Source organism: Chinchilla lanigera, unplaced genomic scaffold (assembly GCF_000276665.1).
Source record: "Chinchilla lanigera isolate Chin_1 unplaced genomic scaffold, ChiLan1.0 scaffold00033, whole genome shotgun sequence".
NCBI classification, from domain to species: Eukaryota; Metazoa; Chordata; class Mammalia; order Rodentia; family Chinchillidae; genus Chinchilla; species Chinchilla lanigera.
Window position 1 is genome coordinate 2,789,293 of NW_004955434.1, and position 10,089 is coordinate 2,799,381.

Here is a 10,089-nt window from a genome sequence, read left to right on the forward strand (position 1 = left end):
AAGAACAATTCTGTAAATAGTGCTACTATCACAGAATCTAAAATGTTGAGTTAATCATAAATCATATACTAAAAAATACATTTTTATTTTAGGGAAGAAATATAGTGATTACTTCCTTTATCTAAATATAAAAGAGGGGCTGGGGATTTAGCTCAGTGGCAAAAGTGCCTGCCTGGCAAGCGCAAGGTCGTGAGTTCGGTTCCCGGTACCGGAGAAAAACCAAAAAAAATAAAATAAAATAAAAAAATAAAAGAAACAGAAGGACTGAGGATATAATCAATTCCCTCAACAGAAGTCTGTATATTCTGAAAGAAGTCCGAGATAACACTGGGCTGTTAAGTGTTCAAAACACTTTCTGAGCGTGGCTTTGCTATGTGTATACTTGTGAGAAACATCTCAACACAAAGCGTTTTACACACCACAGCACTGGATCGGGCGTCAGGATAATCAGGTTTAAGTTCATTTAAACCTTTAAGTTATTGTTCTCTTTGCTAAACCTCACTGAAGATAGACAGACACAGAAGCGCATCGATATGGAGGGCTCTGTTTCTCTTTTCCACAAGTGAGCTCCATATATGATAATTTTAACTAATGATAAAAGCAATTTGCTATACATAATTTATTTTAACAAAATAGTTTTGTATCTTCTGCTAGTGAAGTAAAGAGAACCCCTAATGAATGCTCTTAGGAATACTTGTAAAATGGTTGTGGGAAAAAAAAAAAAAATCTAGGTGTGATGGTACATGCCTTTAATCCTAACACTCTGGAAGGCTGAGGTAGGAGGATCATAAATGTAAGTACAAAATGGGCATGGTGGTGCACACCTGTAATGCCAGCACTCAGGAGGCTGAGGCAGGAGGATTGCCGCAAATCTAAGGCTACCCTGGGCTATACAGTGAGTTCAGGGGTAGGCTGAACTATACTATTTCAAAAAATAAACCAGCACTACCAATAAACAACAAAAAACAACGAAAAAAATTCACGTAGTCTGAGCAATTTAGCAAAAAAAAAAAAAAAGTAACGTTGCTCAAGTTCAATTCCCAGTACTGCTAAATGAATGAATGCATAAATTCAGCACTATGAACAGCACTTAGGTCTATAAGTGCTTCCCAGGAATTTATATGCAGTATTAATACAGATGTTTGGTGTGTTATGGAAAAACCTGTTCTAGCACAGAGTTCTATGTTTCTGCCTTTGCTAGGGGTTCAGAGACAGAGATTACTTGTGTTAAAAAAAAATTCCAACTAGAATTTGCAGAAATATAAGAACTAAGAGTTTCTATGGTTATACTTGCCAAGAAAATGAGATTCTATGAAAAAGTTATTTATATATTGCAATAATCTTAACTATAAGCTTTAAGGAGAGGGTCACCAAAATAATTGTTTACCCCAGCCTATCATTCTCAAGTAATCTGAAAGATAATCTAGAATATAAGAATTAGTATATGTGCTGCCAAAGCGAGCACTAGAATATAAGAATTAAATGATTAGTATATCAGTAATACAGTATTAGTATATTAATATAATGTTTGAACACAGATTTATCCAGTAAGGCAGAATAAGAGTATCCAAGTGTCTCTTTTTGCTTTTAACTTTATTCAACTGCCCTAAAAGAATAAGTAGTGATTCTAGTTAAAATCGTATCAATTTTTCACAAAGAGATAGTAGCCAAGTTTTTACATGGGGGCGCTGGGGATTTAGCTCAGCGGCACAGCACCTGCCTGGCAAGCGCGAGGTTGTGAGTTCGATTCCCGATACCAGAAAAAACAAAAACAAAAACAAAAACACAAGTTTTTACATCATATTAAAAGTGTTAAACACAGCCAGGGGTAGTGGCGCACGTCTGTAATCCCAGCACTCAGGAGGCTGAGGCAGGAGGATCATTGTGAGTTTGAGGCCTGCCTGGACTACAAAATGAGTTCAAGGCCAGTCTGAGCTTTTTTTTTGGTTTTTTTTTTCCCCTGGTACCAGGAATCAAACTCATGACCTTGCGCTTGCCAGCCAGGCACTGTGCCACTGAGCTAAATCCCCAGGCCTTAAGACCAGTCTGGATTGAAAAGTGACTCTGGCAGGGCATGGTGACGCACGCCTGTAATCCCAGCACTTGGGAGGCTGAGGCAGGAGGATTATTGTGAGTTTGAGACCAGCCTGGGCTACAAAGTGAGCTCATAGCCAGCCGGAACTGCACAGCAAGACCCTGTCTCAAAAAGACCAAAAAAAAAAGTGAAACTATGTCTCAAAAAGACCAAAAAAAGAAAACTCAGTTAAATACAAATATAATATCTGCATGCTTAAAAAAACAGTAATACACTTAAGTTTTTGATATACTTTTTGCTTTACTGTGAGAGAAATTTTAATCCAACTATGTTTCAGTAAGAATTCAGTACTTTCTTACCCGCTCAATTCTTTCTCGGGTCTTCTCAGTTCCTACAGGAACTTCATGAATGTGATACTGGAAGCAAAGGTAACTCATGATGGGCTCAGGTGCATCAAATAACTCTCGCAAATAAGAGAAAAATCCATACTGTCTGGAAAAAAATATTGATTTGATTGTTTTTTGAAACATCATTAAAAAATTTGACTGCTCATAATTGGTCAAAAAACAAAAAAAAAAATTATTTCAACAATGATATAGGAAAATTTTTGTTTTGTTTTTTTTTGTTTTGTTTTCTTTTTTTTTTGTTTTTTCTCCAGTACCAGGAACCGAACTCACGACCTTGCGCTTGCCAGGCAGGCGCTTTTGCTGCTGAGCTAAATCCCCAGCCCATGTTTTTACATTTTAAAATAACTTGTACTATTTACTTCCTTGTCAGAAGTTTGAAATTTTTATGATTACAAACTATTAAATTCTTATTTGTTCTGTCTTATATTAAGAATGTCTACTTATACCCAGAATTAAGATATTTATAACTGTTTATAATTGCAACTTTTACATTTAGTCTTTCCAGAATTTTTTTTTTTTTTTTTTTTTTTTTTTGAGACAGGGTCTTGCTATGTAGTTCAGGCTGGGCTTGAGCTCACTTTGTAGCCCAGGCTGGTCTAGAAGTCGCAAAGATCCTCCTGCCTCAGCTTCCCGAGTGCTGGGACTACAGGTGTGTGCCACCACACCTGGCTCAGAAATTATTTTTACATTATAAAGTAATGATCTGTGTTTTATTGTCCCAATATTTTAGTATCTTTTATAAAATAGTTCAATACTGTACTGATCTGAAACCATCCATCATATGGTAACTATCTATGTGTTGTGTTTCTGAACCTGAATTTTTCCTTATTTTAGACTTCAGCAGGGATCCTAAAGGAGAATAATACAGCTAGTAATACATATATTGTTCAACACAGAGGTAAGTAAAAAATACTTAAGATTACTAAATACTCTAATTAGTTATGGTATTTTGAAGACTTACCTTAATTCATTTAGAGATCTTGAAGGTGGTTTCTCTGCATATGAAATCTTGGGAGCAATAACAGCATTAACTCTTAGTTTTTTGTTGTCACGAACCTGATTATAGGGAAAGAACGTATTATTTTAATTACCACATATTCTCAACTGAGATGATGTTTAAAGCTACCATATTCCTTCTGGCACTTGTGGAATAATCAGAAGTTCAAACAGTAGATATGTGATGATACTTACAAGAATATTTTTTTACTGTGGTAATGATACTGCAGTTGTTTTCACACAAAGTCTACTTCTTTTACAGATATATACTGAAATATTTTCAGATGAATTAGAATGTCTGAGACTTGCCTTAAAGTAATACAGGGGGACACCTATGCTTCCATTAATGTCAAATCATCTTCTATTGGGTTAACTTTTCTGCTAATAATGATTAAAAACACTGGGAAAATTCTAAAAAAAAATAATTTGAAGGCCTGGAAAAACCAAAGCTGGAGGTAAGGTGACACTGGAAAGAGTAACACTAGGTTAAATTTGTGTTTATGTGTCTTGTGGCTTGAATGTTTCCCAGTGTGGAATACAGGAACAGGAATGTACCTCCAGTGTGAAGATGCAGTGGTCTGGCTACATGAACGCCAGTATTGAGTCTGGGGTGCCACGAATGGTGGTACAGTGAGAGGGTACGTCTTAGAAGGAGTGGCGAAGTGTAAGTCTCAAAATCGCTTACAAATTCTTATTTAAATCCTCTATAAAGAAAATTTTTGGAGAGTAGTTTGGCTGACTCTCCAAGAGGCTGAAAGAAAGCAACAAACAAAGGCAACAAAAAAATGAAATAGAGCCTCCAATTGCTATCCATTGCAAAGATACAGAGTTTAAAGTTTAAATCCAGCTAATTTAACAACTTTCTAGTCTTCTTAGAAGGAGATAACTAAATCCACTTTCCACAATGTATTAGCCATGATTACAGTATACAGTAAATAACTACTAGCTATAAGATGAATAAAATGCCTCCATAGTCAACAGAAAAAGCAGTGAAGACAAAAGATACCACATCACAAAGACTTAAATGTTGGAATTAAGTGGTAGGAACTTTAAAGTGGTTATCAAGTATGCTCAAGAAAACTGCATCATAATGAACACATACAGGGAGAATCTCAAAAGCAAAAAGAAAGAATAAAATGAGAAGCTGGAATTCTAGAACCAAAATATATAGTACATGAAATGAAAAATTCACAGATGAGCTTAATACTGAAAGATCCTAGAAACATTAGAAAGATAATACTATGAAAAACTTGCCAAAAACATTTAGATGAACTAGAAATACTCCTTAAAAACAAATTTGATGGGGACTGGGGATATAGCTCAATGGCATAAGTGTCTGCTTGGCAAGCACAAGGTCCTGAGTTTGATTCCTAGTACCAAAACAAACAAATTTAATGAAACAATATAACAGAAAATTTGTAGTGAATGTACACCTATTACTGAAACTGAATATGCTATGAAAAAAAAAATTCTAAAGAAAACTCCAGACTCAGATGTCTTCACCAGTAAATTCCTTAAAATAGGTAAAGAAGCAATAATATCAAAATTATAAATCATTTTATACTACATAAGCCTGATACCTAAACGTGACAAAAATGTTACAAAGACCACATACTACTACTTCCCATGACCACAAACAGAATCCAGCAATATATGAATGTGTTATATGAATGTGTTATATGAATCAGAGTTTATAAGGAATGTCAGACTGATATGACAAAAAAAATCTCAGCAATCTAATTTATCATATTAAAGTATAAAAGCAACATAGTCATTTCAGTAGATACAGATGGACTCTATTAAGCAACTACTAAAATTCAGTGCTTGAATTCAACAATGTCACAGGATATAAGGCCAAAATAAAAAGTATTAACTGTACGTCTATAAGCCAGCAAGAATATAACAAATTTTAGAAATTAATTTCTAGTAGTAAACACAAGGTGCATTTTTAATGTGCATTTTTAAAATTACACATTCAATTGTACATTTAACAAAAGATGTGTAAATTTATACACTAAAAAAACAATGTTGAGAGATATGAAGGAAAGGCACAGTGGAAATTTGGAATGGAGGAATTTCATGGTGGTGCCTATCAGCAATTTTAAAAAGTGCTTTCATATAAATTGGATACATGTAAATACCGTGTTGTTTCTCTGTTATGAGAAACCAAAAGTGTAAATAAGGACCAAAATATATTATAGATATTGTGAAATAGGAAGAAAATGTTCAAATGAGAAGAGGAACTAAGGAGGCAGGAGGAGGAAAGGAAAGAAAGAAAAAGAAAAAAAATGAGAAAAGAAGAAAACAATGGAAACAAAGCTTTTGTAGGTAAGAAGAAGTAGGATTAAAGGGAAGGTAGAGGAATGGGGAAAAAAAGAATCAAGTTGTATCATGTACAGGTATAAATTCCTTATAATGAATGTGATCATTATGTATACCTAAAATACATTTATTTTTAAAAATTAAGTTAAAAATTTTAAAAAATAAATAAAAACCGCTTTCAGAACTCTCCAGGCCAATGATGGCAAAGGTATAGCATGTGTGCTGCGGTGGGCTGCTTGTTTCACTGAAAGCTCTAAAAGGTTTGTTAGCACTGCTCTAAGCTTAAGAAAACAAATCAAGTATCTTTTACAATCAAGAAAAATTAAATACCCAGGAACTAACCTAAGTATGTAAAAGACCTCTACAATGAAAACTACAGTACTCTAAAAAAAGATATCAAAGAGGACATCAAAAAATGGAAAGATATCTTCTTCCTGGATACACAAAACCAATATAGTCAAAATGGCCACGCTTCCAAAACTGATACACAGATTTAATGCAATCCCAATTGAAACACTAATAGTTTCCCTCACAATAGTTTCTATCACTATGAGAACTACAGGAAACCACCCTAAAATTCAAATGAAATCAGGAGAGATCTAGAAAAGCAAAACTAATACCGGGCCGCAAGAGCAAGGCAGGAGGTATAACAATTCTGGACTTGAAGTCGTATTACAAAGTTCTAATGATAAAAACAGCACAGTATTGACACAAAATCAAGATCAATAGAACAAAATGCAGGATGCAGAAACTCCAAGCACATTCAGCTGCCTGATCTTTGACAAAGAGGCCAAAGACTTACACTGGAAGGAAGATAGTCTCTAACAAATCGTGCTGTGAAAACTGGCTATCCACATGCAGAAGAATCTAGAGCCAAATGTCTCACCATGTACTAAACTACAATCAAAACAGATCAAAGATCTAAATATTAAAACAGAAAATTTGCTGGAAGATAAAATAGGCAAAACTCTTGACGACATAGGCAAAGGCAAGACTTTCTGAACAGAACCTCAGCTGCACAGGAGATAACACCAAGAATCAATAAATGGGATCATATCAAATTAAAGAGCCTCTGCGCAGCAAAAGGTACGACCAACAGAATGAAGATACAGACAACCTACAGAATGGGTAAATTTTTGCTAGATATTCCTCAGATATAGAACTAAAATCTAGAAAATGCAAAGAACTCAAAAAAATTAGGCCCCCTAAATAAAAGACCCAATCAAAAATGAGCAACCGAAACAAAGATACTTCTCAGAAGACAAAATACAAAGGGCCAATAAGTACATGAAAAAATGTTCAACATCTCTGGCTAGTAAAGAAATCCAAATTAAAACACAACTGAAATTTAATCGATCTTACTCCAGACAGAATGGTCATCATCAAAAATTCAGGTAACAACAAATGCCAGTGAGGCTGCGGGGGGAAAAAAGGAACCCTTTTACCTTGTTGGTGGGAGTGTAAACTAGTACAACCATTATGGAAATCAGTACAGAGATTCCTCAAAAAACTAAAACTAATGCCATTTGACCCAGCTATTACCCTCCTAGGTATCTTCCTGAAAGAGTTAAAGACATCATATTAGGGTGATACATGTACACTCACGTTTATATAGCATGACTCACAATAGATAAACTTTGGAAGTGGCCTATATGACCATCAAGGGATGAATGGATAAAGAAAATGTGATCTTTATACACAATGCAGTCCTACTCTAACCATAAAGAAAGATAATTTGAGTTATCTGTAGGAAAATGGACGCACCATGAGACAATACTGTTGAACTCAAGGCCTTGTACATGCTAGGTAGGTGTTCTACCACTGAACTACAGCTCTAGCCCCTCATTAATGGTTCTTGAAGTACTTGGCAGTTTCATGAGGAACAGAATATACACAGTCTCAAAGTATATTCATATAAATAATTGTAAGGAGAAAAAGGATCAGTTGTGCTATACTGTTTGTTCTGAAAACAAATTTGCTTCACGTGACTCATATATTAGAAGTAAATGTGAGCATGACATGAATTTCACATTTGCTCACATGCAGTTCCACCTACAAAGAAACAAAAGGTTTCCTTAAATGAAAGGAGGAAATTACAGTCAACCAAACCAAACTTTGAAAAAAGATGTATAATTTTCCTGAGTGAACAAACACCCTCACACATTCACCAACTATCTCAGTTCACCATGAGCCATAGCCACTGCAGTTAAATTTTCCCCCAAATTTTAACTAACAAATTTGTTTACCATTACACCGTAACTCACAAGTGGAACACTTTACCCAATGTCCACTTCCACAAGCCAATTTGGGGTCTGTTTCAAAATAAACCATCATATTTACTGTATTTGTGTCTTCATCTTTGTTTCTGAAACAGCGTCTCCCTATGTATTCCCAGCTGGCCTTGAACTTGCAGTAATCCTCGTGTCTCAGGCTTGTGAGTGCTAGGACGACAGGTGTGTGCCACCACAACTGGCTTTGTGTATTAACAATTTAACATGTAAAACTGCGCTGTTTTTATTAAGTTCTTCTTTTTTTATGTATCACTAATTAAATTTTTGAGTGTTATATTCCATAAGCCCTGTGGGCTTTTACTACACAATTCTGCACAGTACAGTAATTTTTATAAATCCAGGTATTATGTAATAAAAGGACCAATTATACCTTGTGTGGAGAAATAGTAAAGCCAGCAGCACAAAATGAACATAATCAGTGCTTCTGGGAAACAGGTATACAGAATTTCCATGTACGACTTTTTTTTTTTTTTTTTTTTTGGTCTTTTTGAGACAGGGTTTCACTATGCAGCTCAGGCTGGCCTTGAACTCACAGCAATCTTCCTGCCTCAGCCTACCTAGTGCTGGGATTATAGTCATGCACCACCAGGCCTGGCCCATGTACTACTCTTGTAACTTCTCTAAATTTGAATTTATTATCAAAACAAGAAATTATTTAAAAATCAATAGAGGGGGCTGGGGATTTAGCTCAGTGGCACAGCGCCTGCCTGGCAACGGTGAGATCCTGAGTTTGATTCCCAGTACCAAAAAAAATTAAAAAATAAAAAAAATAAATAAACATCAATAGAGGAATGCAGGTGTGAGTGAAACAACACTTGCCATGAGGTAGTTTATCATTAATGCTAGTATATGGTATTCACCAAGTTTTCATCTATTATTTTGGTGTTTATATTAAACAAAACAAAATTATAGAGTAAAAAGTTATTTTCAATTCTATTTGAGTATTTCCAATTATTGTAAAGACAAAGTTGCAGTATAGTGTTAGCATGTCTTTCAGTACTTAGTCTCTTTCCAAACATGTTATCTGCTTTCAGTAAGCCCCAATTCAGATCTAGAATTAACTGAGTTTATTTTTATTTATTTTATTTTTTTATTTTTTATTTTTTAGTACTGAGAATTGAACTCATGACCTCAGGCCTGTCAAGCAGGTGCTATGCCACTAAGCTAAATCCCTGGCCCTTAACTAACATTTTTATTGTCTTGTTTTGTAAATTATTTAGTTTCTAATTTGGTAATTACACTCTCTCTTTTAAAATATTTTGAGTAATAAAGAACAAGGTGATTTAGAGGGCAAAACACTGCAATGGTAGATATACTACCATATGGTAGTACATAAAAATAGCAAAATTTATAAAAATGTTTTGTAAGGATGCAAAATAGTACTCTTGTAGATACAATTATAAGGGAAGGTTACAAAGAACAAATCTTACAATTTAAAATACACACATAAAGTCAAGAGATACAGAAGGAAGCCGCATGTCTCACAGTCATGTAACCCAAGTAACTGACCTCTTCAGTGAGTTCTGACATCGTATCAGTAACTCTTGCTGGGTGTAAGAAGTTCCAAGTTCCAACAATCAAATATACTTTAATACTTTAGAATCCATTTTACAATTTGTTATATCTAGCCTTTTTATTATCTATCACCTTTACGTTCATTTTCTGCTACTCCCAATCTAAAAGGACAGACATATAATTGGAAGCCAAAGAAAGTAAGAAAATTTTCCAAGGTACCAAAGAATAAAGGACCACTTGAGCTGGTTGAGGGACCTGTCCTCATTTAGACAAATTAGCAAAGTTGAAACAAAACAAAACAAAATCTAAATCTAGCCTTAGGGACCTTTGTCTTAGTCACCTTTCTCTTGTTGCTGAGACAAAATACCCGACACTCAAATTTAGAGGAGGAAAGGTTTATTTAGCTTATGATCTGTGGAGGTTTCAGCTGGCTGAACTCAGCTGGCTCTAAGGTGGGGTGGCACATGGCAGAGGGGCAACTGTTCATGACAGCCGAAGACAGCAAAGCATCAAGAGCAAAAGG

The 10,089-nt window shown here is 35.0% G+C and overlaps 1 protein-coding gene across 2 annotated transcripts in view; it reads right to left on the reverse strand.

The window, feature by feature from the left end:
- The window catches only part of Smc5 (structural maintenance of chromosomes 5), a gene marked incomplete in the record, with an annotated part of 106,109 nt that overhangs the window by 47,017 nt on the left and 49,003 nt on the right, over positions 1 to 10,089 (reverse strand). For both annotated transcript variants that reach the window (XM_013516362.1, XM_005388744.2), the window contains 2 exon segments: positions 2,395 to 2,527; positions 3,404 to 3,498. In XM_013516362.1, the coding sequence (XP_013371816.1) occupies positions 2,395 to 2,527; positions 3,404 to 3,498 (228 nt within the window).